Below are 22192 nucleotides of genomic sequence, written 5' to 3'. Positions count from 1 at the left end.
ATAGGGGTTTTCGCACATCATGCATACTTACAGGGCGATCAAGGGTGGTGTAGCACAAGGGGACTCATCCCTCATCTCTGGAGTCTTGGGTTTGACTCCCAGACCTAGCCATCACATAATAAGTAGCGGCCATCAGACCTTTCCCTTACTACTCTTTCAAGTAAACCGAGGCTGTTGTAATTTTTTTATCACCGTCGTAGCTTCTGTTATGTTAACTGCAAGTGCATTTCAAATCGACAATGTGATACCAATGTTGTACCACATGGACAAGTTTTTTACACAAATTGTGATCCAAGTGCAGTCAAGTTATTATCAGGTGGAGTAAAAAAATTGTCCACGATACAACATTGGTACCACATGGTCAATTTGAAATACTTTTGCGATTAACATAACGGAAGCTACGACGGTGCATTAAAAAAAATCACAATTGCTTCAGCCTACTAGGAAGAGTAGTAATTTTAAGGTCCTTTTTCAGAGCAATGCCATGACTTTGATCAGCTCAGATGTTAGTTCAGGGTAGCAATAAAATTTAAAGAAGCTGACCTTATCAACACTAAAGAAGCATACAGTATTTTGATATGAATAAAAAACAGCAACTCACCTCCATAGACCCCTTCTTGCTCTAAAACCATTTCACACACGTACATCTGAAAATTAATTTAAAATTTCACTAAATTAGAACAACTTTCATTAATATTGCTGCACTTTTAAAATTTCAATTTTCTTGATTTACCTTTCTTGGTGCAAATACAATTTTATATTCTCTTGCTACATGGTTTTGTTTGTCACTGTTGATGTGATCTTGATATTAAAGAAAATTTCTTAATACAATTATCAAATAATCATTTGGTTCATATGAGTAATTGGTAGTTTTAAGATAAGATACATCAACAATAATTTTAAAAGTATAATGGTAAATGGTTTACCTGCTACGTATCGGGTTAGGACCATACTTGGCCTTAACAGATAAATACGTCTAGTGGAAGAATGGAAAGATAAAGGAATGAATAAAATGGGTAGATGGATTGATAGATGGATGGATGGATGGATGGATGGACGGAGGGAGGGAGGCACAGGGGGAGGGGGGAGGGAGGGAGGGAGGGAGGGAGGGAGGGAGGGAGGGAGGGAGGGAGGGAGGGAGGGAGGGAGAGATGGATGGATGGATAAATCCATAGATAGATGTATTGGTGAATGGATGGATGGATGGATGGATGGGTATGTGGGTGGGTGGGTGGTTGAATTGATGGATAAATGGATAAACCAATGGATATGAATAAATTGATGGAAGAATATATAAAAGTACATGCAACTCTTTTTACACTTACTTATCGCATTCCACATCTAACTTCTGTTTCTCTAATTTGAAAATCTTATTGACACCATGGTCCTGCAAGCAGATCGAACATGGAAGGTTTAATGCAATTTTCATAAAAATGCGAACTCTGTGTCTGCAAGCTGCACGCTGAAATTTGGTTTTTTGCTTCGGTCAATCAAACCTAATCAGTTGGTACCTTTCATATTTAAAAACATAGATTCATCAGGTATTAAAAACCCGACAAACGCTATGTTTCACACAGGTATTCGGACTCAAGCAAAGGGGGAAGTGGTGGGGAGGGGGGGGCGGTTCGTATGTGAAAAATGATTGAAGAAAAATGATGAAAAAGATATAAATAAATAGCATAAAATAAATAAATATTAAGGCAGTGGGTGATTGGAACAGTTGAGCGTACGAGACGTATATGAGAGTATTATGGATATGTATCGTAAAACCAAATTTCAGTGTCCAAATCGCAGACACAGAGTATGCATGTTTATGAAAATTGCAGTAAATGTACTGCATAGAGGAAGCCATATTTATTAGCAGAAACAACAACATCATATTTACATGAGGAAAGGAAAATATTTTAAAAAAATCAAAAACATGTTAAAATACCAATTCAGAAAACTACTTATTATTAATTTAGAAGAATAATAAGATCATAAGGAATAAAAAGTTGGTGAATTATTTTACCTTGAGAAATGTTGCACCAGCTACATGGTCTAGCGGTTTCATTAACTTTGGATCAATGACAAGATCTTTCTTCCCTGGAAACTTATTCATTCAACAAATGACTAAAATTAGTTATCCCTTGAAGACTGTAACTTTGAGGGAAGTAGAAAAGTGTGGTAACATCCACTAATTTATTATTATTATTATTTTTTTTTGAAGTTTTTATAGGATTTACATTCATCCCTTTTTCTGTTCCCCATTCCCTCCCTGGCAGTTTAACCCTCAGTGTCTGGCCTTTACTAATGATTTCTTGAAGGATTGATTGTGGGATGGGTATGGGGATCTTATGGGGTTGGAAATTGGTGCAATGTACCTCAAAGGGACCCTGAGTCCTATTGTGCAGCACCAGCCTGCGGGCAAAATCTCAAATTGAAAAAAAAACTTTTTCTCTCTCTTCCTGCCTCTCCCTGCCTCACGCATAGCACTATACAAATTGACCTTTGCCCCTCTTATCTCCCATACATAAAACCACAACCCCTTTCCTGACCATCCCCTCCCCCTTTCTTTCCACCATAAACTAGCAAATGTCTTATTCCTTTTCTCTCTCCTCACTTTTGTCCAATATGAGACATAAAATCCTCTCTCCCTCCCCTCCCTTATTCCAAAAATAGGGTACCACATCCCCCTTCACCCTCCCTACCCCACCCTATTTCCACAGATAATGACATTACATATTGACACTGCATAAATTTACTTCTCCGAGCCCTCACATCTAAGGTCCCATTCATATGGAGAAAAGTTGTCTTGGATGTGAGGCAGCTTCATTTCTCCAGTAAAACTGAATTTTTCTCTAGGCAAGGTTACATAATTGAGAGCCATAATGACGGCCCTAGTTTGAGCTGTCTAACTCCTAGTATGTGAGATAAGTGTTCATATGAGAAAAATTTGTCCTGCCTCCCAGGTTTGCCCTACCAGCCGAGACGAGTTGTCTCACTCCCTAAGTTGTCTCATTTAACTGAAACAAGTTAAGTTATTTATGTAAATAGTAGGTAGAATTTTTTAAAGAAAGATATGAATAATTAGCTCGCTTGCCAAGGCTAACTGAGGGGGAGAAGGACGGGCTGTCTCAGGTCCTCGAGACAACTTTTCTCTATGGCCTAAAACTACCAAATGAACCCACACTTCTCTCTAATACCATGGATAATAAGATTGAAAAATCGTACTATAGCATGCAAATATTTTGGAAATGGTAGTTTTGGGATGTAAATTGCAATAAAAATTTTAACGTAAGTTTATTAAATTTTCAAGCTTTACTCATTGCTCACAAACTAAGCTCATAAAGATTACTTCTTCAAATTAATAGCGTTTTTTTCTTCTTAGACCTACAATTTTTGTCCAACCAGCAGCACTGCGCAAAGCACCATTTATTCATCCAAAAGAAATACAAGTAATGTTCAGTGAATAGGAAAAACTTTTATCAAACAGTGGACAGGCAAAACTTAGGGATGTGTGGCTAGCAATCAGTACCTTGCACTGCAGTTCCGCATTTCGGACGACAAAAAAAAGTACAATAAAAACAACAACAAAATAGCACTTTTAAACCTTTTGGTTTGTTACTAACTTACTCACCGATTCTAGGACGTCTGTTAACTGGTCCCTTACAATATTTTTCAAGAAGCTAAAATTTGGTAAAGATCCAGTCCCAGTGGCCATCTTGGATGACTGGCTGCACACCACAGGTAACCCATGCTCTAAAAAGTACACTTTCTTAAACTTTGATTAAAATGTTTGATAAAGTTAAATCAGAGATCTGATCAAATCCTATTACCCTTTTCGTAATATAGACCGGAAACTTAAAAAGTAGTCTTTTGGTATTGTTTTTAAAAAGCAATATTCAAAAAAAATATTTCGTGTCGCGCCATTTTTAATTTATGCATAGTACCAGTTTTCCTTTTTTTCATACAAGAGCAAGAGCAGCTGAGATTTTACTACAACTTTTCTTGAAATTCCTCTTTATTTTATTAGGTTTTTCTTATTTCCTGGCTTCAAAAAAATGCCTAAGAAATTCAAAGGAGTGAATACGAAAGCCGAAGAAGCTCGGAGTAGAAAATTAGAGGCAAAAGCTGCCGAGAAAGAGAAAAAAGAGCGCGAAGAAGAGGACAAGTTGTGGGAAGACGACAGTAAACATGTCGCGAAGAAACTGCAGAGAAAGGTAATAATTTTTTTTCCTCTTTAGGAATTTGAACCAAATAACTTAGTGTATAGCCAGCCAATAAACCTATATGTTTTTGATTTGGAATTTATCAGTCTAGCAACAGAATTTGGCATATAAACGCTTCAGTTAATAACTTATAAAGATGGAAAAATTGTATGAATTTATTACAGAGTAGGATAAATGGAAATTAATAACTGTGTGAATGTTTATTGAGTTATTCATGGAAGCATGTAGGTGGACATAAGCATCTGTAGAAGCTAAGCAGTTTACATCTGTACATAGTTAATTTCCCTCCCAACCCCCCTCTCTTGACACAAGTCTACACACTGCACACACACTGTGAAAAGCTTAGCACAAATTTTATATGACTTTCAAATGCTTACAGCTGTTATATGTTACTGTTGCAGTGCGAAATTGACAATATCAATCACAGCATACAAGATTATTGGTCATCAAATCAGAATGCTCAGACACAGAACTTAAAGTGCTTATGAGCCTTTACACAATATTTTCAGAATTGATTCTTTAAATAGTGAATAGTTGATTGTGAAAATAATTCGTCATTTGAATGTCAGGGTCTTTGAGATACGAAGGTTTATATTTCCAATATGTTAATGACTATGACATAACATAAGGGATTTGAGTTATTTTGTGGCAACTTTTAATATTGAACACTGGACATTTTTTGAAAACGAATTTGTAAGAACCTTTACGTGGGTCACGAGTAAAAGGGTGATGCTTTTAAAATACTGTATTCCAGAACGAGTGCAGTGATGTATATTAAATGATCCCTTATGTTACATCATAGTCATTAACATATTGGGAATATAAACCTTCATATCTCAAAGATCCGACATTCAAATGACGAAATATTTTCACAATCAACTATCCACTATCTAAAGAATCAATTCTGAAAATATTGTGTAAAGGCTTATAAGCACTTTAACAGTTGTGGCATTGTATGTTGTCACCAGTAGACTTTCACAAAGACATCCATCCACCCTGTATATTTCTTGTGTGCTCAACAAACTTTGGCTTTGTTTTAATAAAAAATTCCTGCAGGATACAAAAGTTATGGAAATAGTTATGAGGTGAAAAATATTTGTATATTATGTGACATATCTATATGAGAGTGTCTTATGAAAATAAAATGATGCATTTAAAAATGTGCCAAAAAATTTCAAATTTAAAAAACCTCTATATATTATCATTAATTGGACATATGTAGTGCCTTCCCATTGGTTGAACCCACGAAATTTAATGAAGAAGCTTTGAATTCACCTTTTCGGCACTAGTCGTCACGGGGTATAAATTGTTTTAGATTGTGTTACGGTCACCAAAACGTTCTGACATTGTTCTCGAATTTCCGTACTAGCGCCGAAAAGGTGAATTGGGCTGCTCGTGTGGTAGTATGTTAGTTATGTTGGGAAAATTCTCTTGGAAAATTGATAGAAATTTGTCAACCATAATTCTGCCCCTATTTTAATAATTTGTTTTTTGGGGGGGCTTTATATTGAATAGGATGAAAAAGAACAGAAGAGACTAGCAGCACTTGAAAAAAAAGCACAAGCAAGACAACTGTTGGAAGAAGAAGAGAAATCATTGAAAGGAAAGACAAAAGCACCACCTTCTCAAAAAGTAACACGAGCTCAAATTACAGCTGAAAAAGAAAAAGAAGCACTTGCTGCTAAAGGAAAACAAAATGGAGAACAGAAAACGACAATTCATGATGAACCGTTAGAGGAAAATCCTAATCAAAAGATGGCAGAATTGCTAGCAGCAGAGGGAGCAGTGGAAGCGAGGAGCGTAGAGGAAGCCATAGCAACGCTCTCAGTTGATTCGAAAGTAGAAAAACACCCAGAAAAGAGAATGAAAGCATCCTACTTGGAATTTGAGTCAAGGGAGTTACCACGTCTAAAACAGGAAAATCCGAATCTTAGGTTGTCACAGTTAAAACAAATATTAAAGAAGGATTGGATGAAATCACCAGAAAACCCAATGAATGCAGCACATATTGCCTACAATGCAAAAGTACAATAATATTTTCTTCCTTTGTAAAGTTAAAGTTATTTTCTGAAATTATTTCAAAGATTCACCTTATTGGACTTCAGTTGATGAGATATGAGGTCTCTTTGTTTCTTGGGTATTCACAGGTATCCCAGGCTTACCAGTTAGTGTTGTATGCGTGGAGAGTAATAGATCTAATTTGTCTTGGTGCACAATGTTTACCCATTTCAGATCAAGTGTTGCTTAAAGAATAAGAATCTTTGAGTCTTTTCATGCACAACTGTATTCTTGGGAATGACACATGCTCTTACATTGGAAAACATTGCACCAACATGACTAAGATCTATTTAATTACCTAGCTGCAATTGAGATGATATCTAAGTAGCTTAAGAACCTCATAAAATGCTTCTATAAATGGCATCATTATCTGCAAGAGCATTCAAATAATAAAAAATAAAGAAATAAATAAATTAGTTTGAATAGTGCTAGCATTTAATTTCAGTATTAGCAAAAATTCTGAGACCTACATAATTTGTTCCCATTGATTCTCTATGGACAGTGAAAAAACCAACTTACCCCTCACCCTCCCCTACCCCACTCCCAAGAAATTCTATATGCATGTTGCCCCCACCCCTCAAGAATGATTTCTAGAAAGGGCTATAAATGGATTGCTGAGAATAAAGTGTTTCCCATGGGAACGGGAACCATACCCATGCATTCAGCCTCTATTCTTGCAATTTACATGTGCACTTGTGCTTTCTATTTTTGAAGGTGGCTTCCTTTATTTAATTTCCCTTTTATCCAAATAGGCCAATATATTAGAGTGCAAACAATTAATCCGTGAAACACTAATTATTAAATAGAACAAAATAGTGCTAATTAAACAATAGAAAACAATGGAATTTCCATGAAATTGTTCTATTTAGTATTACTAAAGTTTCACGGTTATATTGTTTGCACTCTATGGTTGTTAATTACTATAACAGCCGGATTGATGCTAGAGTACAAACATTAAAAGTGTGCAACACTTTGCACTATTTAGTAGTAAATAGTGCTAATTAAACAATAGGAAACAATAGGATTAGCAAAATTTAGCAGTATTTAGTGGTATTTATGTTGCACACTTATAGTGTTTGTACTCTAATTAATATCTCAAAATCTGGTGGGTAAGTGATCTAATACGATCAATTCTGATATTTATACAGCACCGTTATATAAAGTAGGAAATGGATAATTTTCGTTGCGTAATCGGCCTTAGAATGGTTGTTGACGTAGAAACGTAATCGTAGCGTTCAATGTTTTTCTTACTTGATCTGTGTCAGAGTTTAAATAGTTCCTGATGCAATGATTTGCGGAAATACTCCACTAGACCGCATCGTTGTCAGTAAAAGAAGATTGAAAACATTCATCTCAAGATAGGATAATTTATAATATAAGAGTAATACAATTTAAAAGAAAAAAATATAAGGTACGCTTCCAGTTTGCGTCTCAGAGTTCGAACTTAATACCCTGCGGGATCCCTGTGTCGTAGCTTATAAGTTCCTGTTGTTGACCTGTGGTAAAAGTTTGGCTCCACTGGACTACTCGATACAAAAACTGCCTCATCGACTGAATTTTACAGATTTTTTAACGTAAGTGGAAGGATTTACTACAATGTTACTGTCTCATTCTTATTTTATGAGTATTTTCGTGTTGTTAGTTAAAGTCGTGATATTGCAAAATGCATCGGAATGTCTGTCATTGTTTTAGAGTCCTCGCTCTAACTACTTGAGTTCTCTCTCAAAATAATTTCAACAATTTTCTAATTTGCTCAGTACTAAAGCTTACTAACAATTCAGAGAATGAGCTCTAAAACTCAATTTTATTGTTTTAATTATGAATTAGTTTCTATTCTCTGTCTTATTATCGATAAAAATCCAAACTTCTTGTCATGACATGACATATAAAACATCAAGTTACATCGTTGTAGTTGGGTTTCAGCTTCGTTCAATCTGTTGACCAAACGCTAGATCTAGCAATGATGTTTCATCAAGATTTTTAAGAAAAATGTTAGACTCCTAACATCTTTATTAAGCGATTTTCATAAAGAAAGTCTATGGAAAGTCTTTTGCGCCCGATGAGAAAGTTTGCAAAGCTTTAGACATTCGCAATCGATGTAATAGAGTGCGATCAAAATATCAACGACTTAGATTTTTTATTAGGTCGTTTATATTACCACACCAAGAATGCTAAATCAAATAGTCGCATTTTACGGTAAGGATAAATATCTAACATTTTCCCAACTTATTTGGAACAAGTAATCCAAGTATGCCTTTGAAGCAATTTATTTATTAATTTTTTCAATCAAAATAGTATAAATAGTATAAATAGTATAAATAGTATAAATTTCAGAAGATTTTTGATGGTCACATGCATCCATTTGCTACATGTCTGGGCCACAGATCAAGAATATGAAGAATTTCTCTCCCTGTACCTAGGAAAGTTATTTAGCTAATAAAAACGTATAAAATTAAGTAATAAGATACGTTTAAATTGAGATTTTAACTAAGCTTTATTGGTTTTTATTTCAAATCTGTTAATAACTTAATCAATTTTGATTTCAAATTTATTCTTGTAAATGTATTTGTTTGAGTTTCATTATTTATTTATATTACTAATGCCTTTCCATGGTTGAAATATTCTCAACTACACAGAAATAGAAAACTCGAACTATTTCCTGGTTTAGTAAAATAAGGCTGCGTTCATAATGTATGGCGCGGGGGGGGGGGGGCGCGGGGGGGGGGCAGGTAAAATTGAGGGGGGATCGCGAAAATTTTGGCAGGAAAAAGGGGGGGATGGGCAAATTTTTATCAGAAAAATGGGGGAAATGCACAGTTTTTTGAAAAAGTTACAAGCCTTGCTTAGGGGGGATTGTATTTTTTTGCATGACTTTACGGGGGGGTGTTAAGAATTATTCTGGACATTTCTAATTTTTGTGCCTGATCCCCCTCTGCCATACGTTATGAACACAGCCTAAGAATGAAGGAGAAGAAAAGGGAAAATCGGAAAAATAGGAACTAAAAAAGGGAAATAAAAGTAAAATGAAAGAGAAAAAATGGAAATTGATTTTTAGAAAAAGAGCGAAAGGAAACAAAGATCATTATTTTTATATTTTATGAAAAGAGGCAAAAGGCAAAAAGTAGGAAATAGGAAATAAAATTAAGTAGGAGTAATAATAATAATAAATACTTTATTCAACAAGGGTGGCACGTAATAGTATAAAAATACTAACAAACCTGTGGCCCTTAAAAACTATGCATTAATTACAATATATATAACCTGCTAAATCCCTTTTATAGAAAATTACTTAAAATATCAAAATAGTAAAAATAAAAATAAAAATAAAGGAACAGATAAGAAATGGAAGGGAAAATTGGTGTATTTGCAAAAACAATTGCAAAACTAATGTTCAAACTAATGTTAAAAGGTAATAATTCATATTATACACTGGGACCAAGGGAAACCATGTGTTGTGGTCCCGACACAGCTATTTGAAAACTCTAAGAAAATTTGTAAACATTTCCCATCAAATCACTTCCAATTTTGTTATTCACAGGGGAATGTGTAGTTTTGAAAAATAACCATACCTTCAGCATAGAGCGTATATTTTGCAAAAGAACCGCCTACCCCCATGAACTTCCAATTTTCTTCCATACGAACTCCGTAATTTTGTTCTTTATCTGACACCCCTCCCCTCCAGAATTTCCGATTTCCTCTGTGGTTGGGGTATGGATATTTCCTGGAACTACACAATATAAATGTGATATTGCCTGTCCAGAACGGTTGCCAGAAAATGGAAATTTTATGGCCATCAAGTGGCATTATCTTGGCCAATGAGAAAAGGAAAAAATTGGACTTTGCCACTTGGTATATAACAATGAACTATGAATATGATAAATATTATTTTAAGATCAATTAAGGTGATAATGACGATTATGAACTTTAGAACAAAATATCTACTTAAATTTGAGAGTCAACTTGAGGTACTAATTTTCTTGTTTTAAATTCTTTTCAGTATCATTCAGGTAATCAGATGTCCTGATAGAGATTAACTAATTTTGTTTAAATGGAAAAGAAAAGTAACAGGATAAGAAAGCTTCTCCACCGAGACAGTCTTCCTATACTGTCATTTGGTCCCGGTAAAGATAATGCTGCTAAAGAAACTAAGGTATTGACAGTAAAATATTATTATTTATGTCATGACATGAGCGTTAAGAGTGATTTTCCAGGGGGCATTATCCATGCATCCATCCGTGCATCCATCCATCCATCCATCCATCCATCCATCCATCCATCCATCCATCCATCCATCCATCCATCCATCCATCCATCCATCCATGCATCCATCCATGCATCCATCCATCCATCCATCCATCCATCCATCCATCCATCCATCAATTGTTGATGCAGTCAGTCACTATCAATATTCATATATTCCAATTTTTTCCTTCTTGTTCTTACAAGTGGTTATGCAGACAGATCTAGATTCATCTCATAAATTATGTAACATTGCACTCAGTTTATACTTTCTTATTTATAGGCAAGAAGAAAATCAGAAGGAACAATACCTGAACATGTTATTGAGCGAGAGCCATCGTAAGTAACAATCTGTAGTTCCAGAAATTATCCATATCCTCCGCAACCCCCTCCCCTTTCCCTCTCCCCTTTCCCCCTCCCCTTCCCCCTTCCCCTTTCTACTACCCCTGGGAAATTCCAATATTCTTTCATACAAACTGTAATTTTGTTCTTTCTCTGCCCCATAATCATTTTATACCATAGACCGTATGAAAGAGTTTGTGTCCCTTGAGATACCTTAGTTCATCAGTTATAGAAGACAACAATATTATATTAGAAAGAGTATATTGAAATTAGTGATCTTCCAAAATTTCAGTGTATTAACGTAAATTATAAAAAGCTACAGCTGTTTGAGATAAAAAACGTTCGTATGGAAACAACAACCAAGGGCCTACCAGCCTCAGTTATCATGTTTTGGGTACCTTTTAACTGCTTATGACTCTTTGGGGAATTAATGTATGACAACAAAACTTTCCGAAATTACTAATTTAGACATGGTCTTTCTTGTAATGAAAATATATATTTTTGAAATCTTATTGTTTGTCGTGCTGTTTCCAGTCTTTTTCACATGGTCTATGTGATAACTAGTGCCAAAAAGGTGGATTCTCAACCGACACACTAGTATGTATTATTTTATCATTCACAATTAATTCTTTTATTCAGTTGGTACTTGAAAGAAGTAAAAACAAGAGATGCAGCAGAGGAACTACTCACTAAACAGAGAGTAGGAACGTTCCTTGTTCGTGACAGTGAAACATCCAAGTTACCTGGATCCTACACTTTATCTTTAAGGTATATATATATATATTTATCATGTTGACCCGTATCTGCCGGGGCGCACTCTCTTAAAAAACATTCGGGAAAATGGCATGAGCAGGGCCATATGGCTTTGAGCGAGCAGGGCAGTACGAATCCGTACAGCCCTGCTTGAAACCAGCTTTCTCTTTTTTAGCTTTTATTTACTATTTCTTTCTTTATTATTTTTCTTTTTGTGAGAATCATATGATGAAATACTTATTGACTGAGTTAGGCCAGGTAGTATGGGAAAATATTTGGCTCTCAGTCATTTGTACGGACCTGAGCGCAGTGAGCATCACTTCAAGCCAAATATTTTCCCGTATGGCCCACCCACTCAGTCAATAAGTACATAATATAAGAACATGGGGAGGGTCTTAGAATATATATATATATATATATATATATATATATATATATATATATATATATATTGAATTTGTAGTTTCAGAAAAACATTCTGAAGGTTATTTCCAAGAGATAGAAAGCGATATTGTGTAGTTTGTAGCCCTGTGGTTTTAGGGTTGGAACTTTGAGTTAGACATGCCCTGACTTTGATCAGCCCAGAGCTTGTTTCAGGGTTTGATCTGTGAGTTAGTTGTGCCCTGACTTAGATCAGCCCAGAGCTTGTTTCAACTAGTTATCAAAGAAATTAAAATTTGAATGTTTTTCTTTCTCATTCGCCACTCATAAGAGGGGTGGATCCCAGGGGTGGTAAAAGGGGTGACTAGTCAATCCCCTTTTCCTTGCATTCCTGGTAAAATCTTTGTAATAGTCACCCCTTTTTTTAAATTCCTGTATCTACCCCAGCATGATTAGCTTAGTTAGTTACATGGCCTTCAAAATTCACATCATTTTCCAGAAAGAGGCATATATTGTTTTGGGAGAAAGATTTTAGCACAATGGTCATCTAATTATTTTGTTACTATTGTTTTCATGTGCCAGGCACAAGGACAAGTTCAGACATCATAAAATAGAAACTAACCCGAGGAATAGTAAATTGGTCATTAAAGGATATGAAGTAAGGAAAAATAATAAATGATAATATCTTAATATTAGCAGATGTGTTAATACCTTAAATGTAAGTCTTCAATCATTTCGGTCATTGCATACTCCTCGTCATTTTCATCATTTTCATCAGTGACTCCAATAATAAATGATAAATGGTAATACTTGTCGTCATTTTCATCACTCCATCAGTGATCATCAATCAACATCATCACCATCATTCATTATCAGTCATCATCATTGTTATATTAATAACAATAACACATAATATATATCAATTTCAGCATCATCAGGCATCCTCACCATAACATTCATCTCTATCACCATTTAGTCTCCACTATTTAATACCATCATCATTATTATCAATCATAGTTGCAACTGTGACCATCCCCACAATTTTCATCACCATCACCTGTCCACCATAATCTAGATTAATAGCAAATCATTTCCAGTGCAGGATATAGAGGATATTACATGGGAGCGCGGAGATACAAATTTTATCTTCGAGTGTTCAATTGATATCTCACGAGTGAGTGCAGCGAATGAGTGAGATATCTAAATTGAACACGAGAAGATAAAATTCGTATCTCCAAGCAGCCATGTAATGTTCTGTTTATTATATAGATGTCGATGAAACTTAAATAAAACAAAAGCTCAAAAATTCTTTATTAAAATACGTTACTATGTCAACAGCGATATCTTCACATAGAAAAAGATATTGTATCTTCCAATGGTGAAAGATATCAAGTTTTCGACACTAGAGAAAACCTGGTATTTCATCGATATCTATATAATAAAGCCAGATGTTTCATCAGCTATATAATTAGCAATATTAGTCATCAAGCCAGAATGGGATATGAGTCAATAGCCTGTGAGACTCAAGGCCAAATGGGCCATTGACTCATAGACATGAGGGTGAGAGGACTAATTGTTTTGCAACTTGTGGGTCAAATATATAGATGCAAAAAGATTTCGAATTAAAGTTAAATTTACTACAATTTTCGTAAACATGCAAACTCTGTGTCTGAGAGCTGCACGCTGAAATTTTGTTTTTCGCTGCCGCCAGTCAAACCTAATCAGTCGATACCTTCATTATTTTTTACTGGTGGCAGCGAAAAACCAAATTTAGCGTGCAACCCAGAGACACAGAGTTCGCATGTTTATGAAAAATAAGGTAATGTTTTGGTTTTTAAAGCCAGCACTTTTCCCTACTACTAGGCTATAATTTATAGCCAAGTAGTAGCTCATACAGTCAGAACACACCATTGATGATAGAGCACTAGTTAGATTTGATTAAATGTATATATCTTTATTTACCATAGAATCATCAGTTTGATGATCTTGAGAAGTTGGTTGACTTTTTCATAAACAGTCAAAGAAAAGATATTTTCTTGAAGCCATACGATCCTAATGCAGGTACGATAACTGTGAACGTTTTATATCCTTAGAACCTTCAAAATGTGATGGCAAAAATCAGTGTCGCTATAGGGTGATAGTAGTCATTATATGGGTTGACTATCTATTAGCATTTTGGTTTTTAAAATTCTTAGAGTGTTTAATTGGTTGACAATCAGACATGGGCTATCAGTAGGTTGTTGGTAGGGTGCTGGTAGGTGTAGGATCGGTAGGTTGTTGCAATAGACCAGTTTCAGGATTCCAAATCAGTGCTGTTTTCCTTGCTTACAGACTCATTTACATAGAGCTAGGCTCATATGAGTGTCTAAATATTCACGAATATCAACTGTAGAGTAAAAAACGCAAAACTTCAACAATACAAACACTTTGAAATTTGGCAGGCCATGACTGGAACGCATGGATATTCTGCACAAAATCGAGGCTAACCCTCTGTAAATGAGTCTGTAATCAAGAAACACAGCGGTAATTTAAAAACTCAAAAAATGGTCTATTGCTAGACAATTGATAGGTTAACAGTGCTGGTAACTAATTCAGGGCAGGGGGGATGCCATAATAATTCTTATCTTAAATATTTTCTTGGTCATATAATAATTCATACTTTGTTTCTTGCCTGTTTATTGTGAATAGAGTATCAGGATAATGGCAAAGGAAATAATGAAGAACAACAAGCTGCTTATGAAGAAATGGATGGGTCTGAATGTCAAGATGCGTATCAGCAAATGGAAAATGGTAAGTAGAATTAATGACAATTGACATTATTTTAAAATAGCCTTGTTTTAAGACTCAGGATAGCACTTAATAGCTAGTGGCTTACAAAGCTGTGCTCCTCACAAGTTGATTTTTGTGGTGGGAGGAAAACTGGAGAACCAGCTGGGAAAAAAAAACTCCTTGAAGTACAGAAGAGAACACTAAGAATATGACACTGAGTATGGGAATCCAGCCTGAGTTGCATTGATTGTGGTGTGCACTACTTAAAGCACAGAAGAGAACACTAAGAATATGACACTGAGTATGGGAATCCAAACCTGAGTTGCATTGATTGAGGTGTGCACTACTTGAAGTACAGAAGAGAACACTAAGAATATGACACTGAGTATGGGAATCCAACCTGAGTTGCATTGATTGAGGTGTGCACTACTTGAAGCACACAAGAGAACACTAAGAACATGACACTGAGTATGGGAATCCAAACCTGAGTTGCATTGATTGAGGTGTGCACTACTTGAAGCACAGAAGAGAACACTAAGAATATGAAACTGAGTATGGGAATCCAACCTGAGTTGCATTGATTGTGGTGTGCACTACTTGAAGCACAGAAGAGAACACTAAGAATATGATATTTAGTATGGGAATCCAAACCTGAGCTGCATTGATTTGAAGTGTGCACTATCACGGCTATGTCACCCATGCTTCCCATTCTACCCTGGAAGCAGCGATCATTTTTTAATATTTTTACTTTAAATTGAGTTCTTTTGTTTAACCTAAAAACATATGGTAAATAACAAATAAATTAGAAATAAGCTGTAAATGTAAAAAATGATTCGTAAGTTGTATATTCAACACAAAAATATTTTTTTATTTCATTTAGATGTAGCAGCATCAAAAATGTCAAGGTATGGCTTTATCAAGACTCAAGGTTGGTGAATAAGATGATGATATTACTTGTCAGGGACTGCGAAGCAGAGGGAGGGAGCCCCCCCCCTCCCCCCCTTCATTTTTCCTCTACTAGACTCTTATATTTTCCAATCTTAGCTAATCTTTTTTCCATGGTAGTCTCAATCTTAGCCACCCTCTTTTTAGGTTGCACCGTGGCCCCTGCTTGAAAGGTGTTTTTCCACTTACAAGTAATAAACTTGTTCAATGTCATTCATAGTGATTCGTAGGAATAATAGGTGAAGGCATAGCTCAGTTGGTTAGTGTGAGGCCTTCAGAGCTAGAGGTCCACGGTTCAATACTCAGGATCTCCTGACTTGACTTGTTCTGTGTAGCTCTGTTTAGCTTTAGCTTTCAGAGATGGAAGTTGATCCACAGGATCTCGATCCACATCTGTGGTATTCTGTGTGTTCTGTGAGCTAGAGGCAGATCCAAAGCTTGATCCTCAGGATCTCAAACCACATCTGTGGTAATCTCTGTGTTCTGTGAAGGTTCAGCTTTCAGAGCTAGAGGCAGATCCAAAGCTTGATCCTCAGGATCTCAAACCACATCTGTGGTAATCTCTGTGTTCTGTGTAGGTTTGGCTTTCAGAGCTAGGGGTCTACAGCTTGATCATTTAAAAATTAAAATTAAGTTCCTTGATCTCTTTAAAAAAATCCTCCATGAGAGGGGCTGGGTATGAATAATTTCTGGAACTACTCAATCATGGTATTGTTTGATTGGTTTAACAGGGCCACCCCCAACCCTCCCCACAAGACCATCTGATCAAGGGGGGTATATGAACATAGCTCCAAAAGGTAAATATATTGTAGAAATAGAAAACGCGTGCGCATGCTATTGTTGCAGTTATATTTAGCACGCGGGGTTTGGCAGAACACGAGAGAAGTGTTAGGAAAAGCACAACGGGTGTGCTTATGGACACTTCTCGAGTGTTCTGCCAATCCCCAAGTGCTTTGTAACTGCACACAGCACAGCAAGCAAGTTGTTTTATTTCTTTTATAAAATACAAATTACGATAACCATTATTTTAGATAGGAATGACGCAACTGGAAGTGTACATGTGTGCTGTGTGCTCTCATAATGACATGATGGGGATGGGGGGGGGGGGGGGATTAGTCAGTTTGGCTTTGCATCATATTGTAGGACTATTGTAGAGGACTTATTTCCAACATGGCGTCCCCTAAGACAGTCTGCCATGACGCACTGCAATGCCAACTGCACACAGTTTTTTCCTCAACCTCAGAATGGCTAATACAGAAAGGCAGTATCCATTGAATTTAGCGTATTAGGTTTCGTAGAGGGAAGAAAACTGGAGACTAAGAAAAAAACTCTCAAATAAAGGGATAGCTAAAAAACTGTACTTAACGTGATGTCGAGTCCAGGAATCGAACCCAGCACGGCGAGAGGTGAGTGTACGACATGTACACTCAATTCACACTGTACAACATGTACGACACCCTTTAGATTCCCTTTAGCACTTCTATGTTAAAAAAATGTAACTAACTCATGTCATCTCTCTTACACAGGTGTCTCTACTCCACCTCCTCCACCCCCTACTAAAACGTACACTCAAAGTTATGAGAACATTCCCTCAAGAGGTAACCAAAATTAACATCCATAAACAAAATACACCACCACCCCCACCACCCTCCCGCCCCTTCCCCAACAAGCAGCATAGAGTAAGTTGGAATTTTCAAAAGGGGAAGGAAGAAGAGGAGTCATATAGGACGTTCCTGTAAATGAATAGACCTCTTATTAAGTGTAATGTTTAATTTGAAATAAAAAGTAAATATACAGCAATTATCTCTCTACATGTAGTTAGTATATTGTTTCAGATGGAATACACTAAAAATAGAATAAATAATGATTATTAATCCTACTTTAGACAATGTAACAATGACCCACAATGCCCTTTGGCCTTGGAATGCAGTGTTCAGTATTCAACCTTTTTTGAAATAGTTGTATATGGTATAATGCGAGTACTGTCGACACGTCTTAAAAACCGCTGTGCACGCGCGAAAATTCCGAAAAACAAGATGGCGGACGTGCGAGTACTGTTTGCCTAAGGAGGCAAGTACTGTCTTCCAAATGCCCAAGGGTGTAACTTTCACACGGTATAACACGGCTGTATCCCATAAGTTTCTACCTCTAAGAGATCTACTTTACCTCTTGTCTAAAAAAATTACGCCCAGCCATAGTCAATGGATTATAATTTTGGAAACCTATTCTAGGTATTTGTTCGAATTTTCTTTTTCTTTTCTTTTTTTTTTTTGACGTTGATAAAGGAAAAGTTACCCCGTTTGTTCATAGTAATTAACTATGGTCCAGCTTATGTTTATCATATTTAGATTTTGACACTAAGAAACAGTAATATTATACTAATCAATCTTATATTATTTCTCATTTTTTCAGAACGATCTCCTCTCCCACCACCCCCAAGTTCCAAGGATGCCCCACCCAAACTCCCCCCTAGAGTGCCGGCTAATACAGGTCCAGGAAGCTATGAAAATATCCCAGGAAGACCACCAAGAAATTACGAAAACTATAACACCGATCGGAAGTATGAAAATCACCAACAAACGCATTCAGCACCTGGACACAGCTATCAAAACCTTCCTCCAAAAAGTAGGTATCACAAGGCAGAGATTCGTGTAGAGGCTTTGCACCATGACAGGAGTATTTTTCCCATGAGAAACTGATTTATTTCTCGTAAATCATGCGGACTTTCAAGGGCGGATCCAGGGGGGGGGGGCAAAGGGGGGCTGAAGCCCCCTTTCAGCATTAAAAAAAACTGAAGAATTAGATGCTTTTTTAATTGTTTTTCGTTGCTGTTGACGGAAGAAACTCAATTAGCCCCCCCGGCCCCCCCTCCCTCTCTAAAATTTTGACTGGATCCTCCCCTGACTTTCCAGCCCGAAAATAAGTATATATATATATATAATACATATAGTCTTCCTTGACCGGACCTCATGTTCAAAGTACCTGATTAAGTGATATTTCTTTAACAGTTACTCCGAGGAAAGCACACGGCGGCAGAATGTCTTATTCAGATGAGTAAACCTTGCCACCTCGTACTAAGCCGTCCGCGGCTCTTCGTCGATCCCAAACAGACACCGCAAATGACTGGCAAAGGAGAGGATACAACAAGTAAAACAGTACGAAAAGTTAAGCTTCTAGACTATATAGATTTCAAGGTCTTTTCTTACTTTTGCTGTAGTACTAAAGTGATTTTGCTTGGCCCAAAAAAAAAAATAAATAAATAGAGTAGGCATAATACATACTAATCGTCTATCACAAATCCTGGCCTCTGATTGGCTGAGCTACTAGTGGTCTAATAGTGATAGACTTCTGGGCCCGGTGGATAGCGCTATCCCATGGATAAATCCTCATTCATTGGATAAATCGATGCTGTTATCCAATAAATTTATCTACTGGATAAGATTTATCCGTCGGATAGCGCTATCCACCCTACGTACAACCTGGCCCTAGTGGGTGTCCTAGACTCCTGCGCACGGCAGTCCTTAGTGTCGTTCCCAGATCCTCACGGGTCCGGGACGATCTAGGACCGATACTAATGATGGTGAAGGAGAGTACTAGTAGGCCGAGTCAATAGACCTCTTCGGCTTTGGGTAATGTTTTCCCATTTCAGACCATGTGTCATTCCCTTGAGAATAAGATTCTTTTTTTGAGCTGTATCCATATTCATGTGTCTTCTTATGTGCAACCGAGCGCAAAACTTAAACAAAGAAATGATACTCTTGGGAATGACATGACGTCTGAAATGGGAAAACATTACGTCAGAGCCGAAGAGGTCTATGACCCTTTTGTAAGGGGAGAGGGAAGAGTAAGTTTCGAAGTAAATTCATAACGGAGAACGAATTCTGCTCTAAGAAATACGGATTGTAGTTTTTAGGCTTTTGCAGTGTATTTATTACTTCGAAGTCATTTCATAATGTTTAGAGCTGTTTATAATTAGATATCTTTGAACACCCCTTTTTCAAAATCTGTCACTGATTGATGCTTGATTCACCATTTTAGTCCATGTCATCATTCCCCTTAAAAAATAGGCTTCTCAGAGTTACATACAGTTATAAACAAAGAAAATATGCTAAAGGGGACGACACGTTTCTGAATAGACCTATCCCGAATTCGCTTGACTGGTTCACAAAACAATGGTTTCAAGTCGAGGTCGAACTTGATGAATAAAAGAATCAAGTTCAGTCTCGACTTCAAACCATTGTTTTGTGGTCAGTCAAGCGAATTCGAGATAGGTCTATTAGAAAAAAATAGAATACTTAAGGACATTCATGGGTATTGTTCGCGCGCATCCTTTCTACGCATGAATTTAGTGAGCGGGCGTTATCTCGTACCCAGAGCGCTCGTTTCTTCTGGCCTGCGGCGAAGAACGAGTACTTACATTGATTATGTTTCGCTTCCGAAAAATTGCGAAAATTGCAAAAAAAATGGATTATGCCAAAGCCTTAGTTTTTCGCCACAAGCCGGAAGAAACGCGTTTTTACCATAAGAAGGGCGAACTTCCAAGTATTCTGTCCGCTAAACGAAGTCGGGGACCCCCATTTTTTATTTGCTTATTTTATTTCTAGTATGATATTCTTTCATCATGCAAAATTTTAATAAAATCTGAAGATGGGATCTTTTGCCCATGAACGTCCTTAAGCTAGCTCGATCTATTTTTATTTTAGAATAGACTTTATTAGAGCGGTATTCGAACCGAAGTGGGAAACGATACCAGCGGTAAATTGGTGGCCGTTCTGTAGTCGTACCCGTATCTTACCGTAACCTTAACTACGCGTTTTGATTGGATGAATTACTTGAAGAATGGAAATCCCTGTGTACATGCTGCAAGTCCAGTACCCATTCTCATGGGAAGCCATTTCAATGTTACGGTATGTTGTATCGTGCTGTAAGTCAGAACCGTATGTTTCCCACTCACGCGATAACCATTTTTATGGGAAGCCATTTCAATGTTACGGCATTTCGTACCGTGTACGTGCTGTAAGTCAGAACCGTTTGTTTCCCACTCACGCGATAACCTTTTTTTATGGAAAGCCATTACAATGTTACGGCATTTCATACCGTGTACGTGCTGTAAGTCAGAACAGTACGTTTCCCACTCATACCAGAAGCATGTAAAACCATTGTTTTTAGTATGTATAAATATATAAATAAATAAAGGCATAAACTTTTTAACTCAGTTTTTAGGAAAAATTATAGAATTGTACTTTAAATAGGATTTGAATATTTTCTCGAGAATGACAACTTGGTGGTCATATTGGAAGATGAATATCTTTTTCTTCATCCAATATGGCTACCGTGACGTCATCAATTGCATCGACAAGAATAATAAATATCGATGTGTGTAGTTTATAGAATGCAAACAATTAATCCGTGAAACACTAATTACTAAATAGTACGAAATAGTGCTAATTAAACAATAGAAAATAATGGAATTTGCCTGAAATTGTGCTATTTAGTATTACTAAAGTTTCACGGTTATATTGTTTGCACTCTAATGAATTAGAATTCTAATTAGCTTGATAATATAGAGAAGAACTAATGCCACGCGTCTGCCCTATAGATGGGATTTTCAAGCCGAGTTGGACGAGTTTCAAGAATGTCCCTCGGCGGAAGACCTTTTTTGAAGTTTGAAAACTGAGCAAGGTGCATTCTGGTCTAGCTCGGGTACAAACGACACCATATAAGGCATGATAGACAAAAGATGTTTGTACCCAAGTTAGACCGCAAAGGAAAGGTCTATAGACCAAATTCAAAACTCGCACCGATGTGAGGCTTAAGTTGTGAACAAAGGGATCTGGCGTGACTCAAAGTAATCTGGCGTGATTCAAAAGTCACGAATCACGCCAGATTCCTTTGTTCACTACTTAAGCCTCACATCGGTGCGAGTTTTGAATTTGGTCTATTCCCCGTCCACTTTATCGTGAAATTAAAAATTTAGAGATTTTTTATATTTTTATCACTTTATAATATGATAGCTTTTAATAGTTAATCACTCTTTGTAAAAATAAATGTAGGATGGTCATGGATCAGATTAATTGTAATAAACACACATTATTTCAGTTTTGTTAGCATTTGGGTTTCTTTCTTTGTTCTTTCTTTTCTTTTTCTCTCAAGAGTATACCATTTAAGTGTCAGCTCGCATCAAAGTCAAGACTCTGTTAAGAGCTTGAAAAGTCACGAAAAGTAAAGAAGTTCCGGGGTAAATATTCCAACAATGCTAGAGCCGGAAATATTCGAAAATCTTAGGATATTGTCACACTTGTCATTTATCGGATACCATTTAAGTGCCACCGAAGAGGGGGAACAGTCAAAAAAAGGCTTATCAAGTATATGGGTGTCATGGAAAAATATAGAGACACGATATTTAAGGCAAAAATAGAGGGTTTTGGTATTTATAGGAGGATACGGGGATATTTAAGAAAGTATAGGAATACTTAGAAGACTCCCCTCTCAAT

At 36.6% G+C, this 22192-nt stretch overlaps 3 protein-coding genes and 1 long non-coding RNA gene across 5 annotated transcripts in view; 2 read left to right on the top strand and 2 right to left on the bottom strand.

Moving 5' to 3' along the window:
- Nucleotides 1–3716, bottom strand: part of LOC116306031 (vacuolar protein sorting-associated protein 33B) — a 34733-nt gene extending 31017 nt beyond the window's left edge. For both annotated transcript variants that reach the window (XM_031716058.2, XM_031716059.2), the window contains exons 1-6: nucleotides 3620–3716; nucleotides 2012–2092; nucleotides 1326–1387; nucleotides 927–976; nucleotides 734–801; nucleotides 602–647 (exon numbers count right to left, since the gene is read on the bottom strand). In XM_031716058.2, the coding sequence (XP_031571918.2) occupies nucleotides 602–647; nucleotides 734–801; nucleotides 927–976; nucleotides 1326–1387; nucleotides 2012–2092; nucleotides 3620–3703 (391 nt within the window). In that variant the 5' untranslated portion in view covers nucleotides 3704–3716. The remainder of the gene's footprint in view (nucleotides 1–601; nucleotides 648–733; nucleotides 802–926; nucleotides 977–1325; nucleotides 1388–2011; nucleotides 2093–3619) is intronic.
- Nucleotides 3717–3947: 231 nt separating this feature from the next.
- Nucleotides 3948–6694, top strand: LOC116306042 (coiled-coil domain-containing protein 124). The gene is made up of 2 exons (XM_031716068.2): nucleotides 3948–4202; nucleotides 5727–6694. Exons 1-2 carry the CDS (start codon nucleotides 4044–4046, stop codon nucleotides 6243–6245), a joined length of 678 nt encoding a protein of 225 aa, XP_031571928.2. The 5' UTR covers nucleotides 3948–4043; the 3' UTR covers nucleotides 6246–6694.
- On the bottom strand, nucleotides 5101–7653 carry LOC148906361 (uncharacterized). The gene is made up of 3 exons (XR_016121265.1): nucleotides 7521–7653; nucleotides 6568–6639; nucleotides 5101–5261 (listed from the first exon to the last, which is right to left on the bottom strand). It is a non-coding gene; the product is annotated as an uncharacterized LOC148906361 (long non-coding RNA).
- Nucleotides 7654–7697: 44 nt separating this feature from the next.
- On the top strand, nucleotides 7698–20913 carry LOC116306038 (uncharacterized). The gene is made up of 12 exons (XM_031716065.2): nucleotides 7698–7843; nucleotides 10267–10419; nucleotides 10792–10847; nucleotides 11490–11618; nucleotides 12567–12642; nucleotides 13952–14045; nucleotides 14673–14774; nucleotides 15634–15681; nucleotides 16430–16495; nucleotides 17225–17296; nucleotides 18111–18323; nucleotides 18707–20913. Exons 2-12 carry the CDS (start codon nucleotides 10318–10320, stop codon nucleotides 18754–18756), a joined length of 1008 nt encoding a protein of 335 aa, XP_031571925.1. The 5' UTR covers nucleotides 7698–7843; nucleotides 10267–10317; the 3' UTR covers nucleotides 18757–20913.
- Nucleotides 20914–22192: the final 1279 nt, after the last annotated feature.

The sequence above is a fragment of the Actinia tenebrosa genome, unplaced genomic scaffold (assembly GCF_029948245.1).
Source record: "Actinia tenebrosa isolate PJP-AT-01 unplaced genomic scaffold, QUT_ActTen_1.0 PGA_scaffold5__44_contigs__length_20552954, whole genome shotgun sequence".
Classification (NCBI taxonomy): domain Eukaryota; kingdom Metazoa; phylum Cnidaria; class Anthozoa; order Actiniaria; family Actiniidae; genus Actinia; species Actinia tenebrosa.
This window is presented reverse-complemented; position numbering and strand designations above follow the sequence as displayed.

Bases quoted from the DNA above. Each gene is read 5' to 3' on its own strand.
- LOC116306042 (XM_031716068.2), top strand. From the start codon at position 4,044: ATGCCTAAGAAATTCAAAGGAGTGAATACGAAAGCCGAAGAAGCTCGG. The intron at 4,203-5,726 runs GTAATAATTTTT...TATATTGAATAG, and splicing joins CGAAGAAACTGCAGAGAAAG to GATGAAAAAGAACAGAAGAG.
- LOC116306038 (XM_031716065.2), top strand. From the start codon at position 10,318: ATGGAAAAGAAAAGTAACAGGATAAGAAAGCTTCTCCACCGAGACAGT. The intron at 10,420-10,791 runs GTATTGACAGTA...TCTTATTTATAG, and splicing joins ATGCTGCTAAAGAAACTAAG to GCAAGAAGAAAATCAGAAGG. The intron at 15,682-16,429 runs GTTGGTGAATAA...TTGGTTTAACAG, and splicing joins TGGCTTTATCAAGACTCAAG to GGCCACCCCCAACCCTCCCC.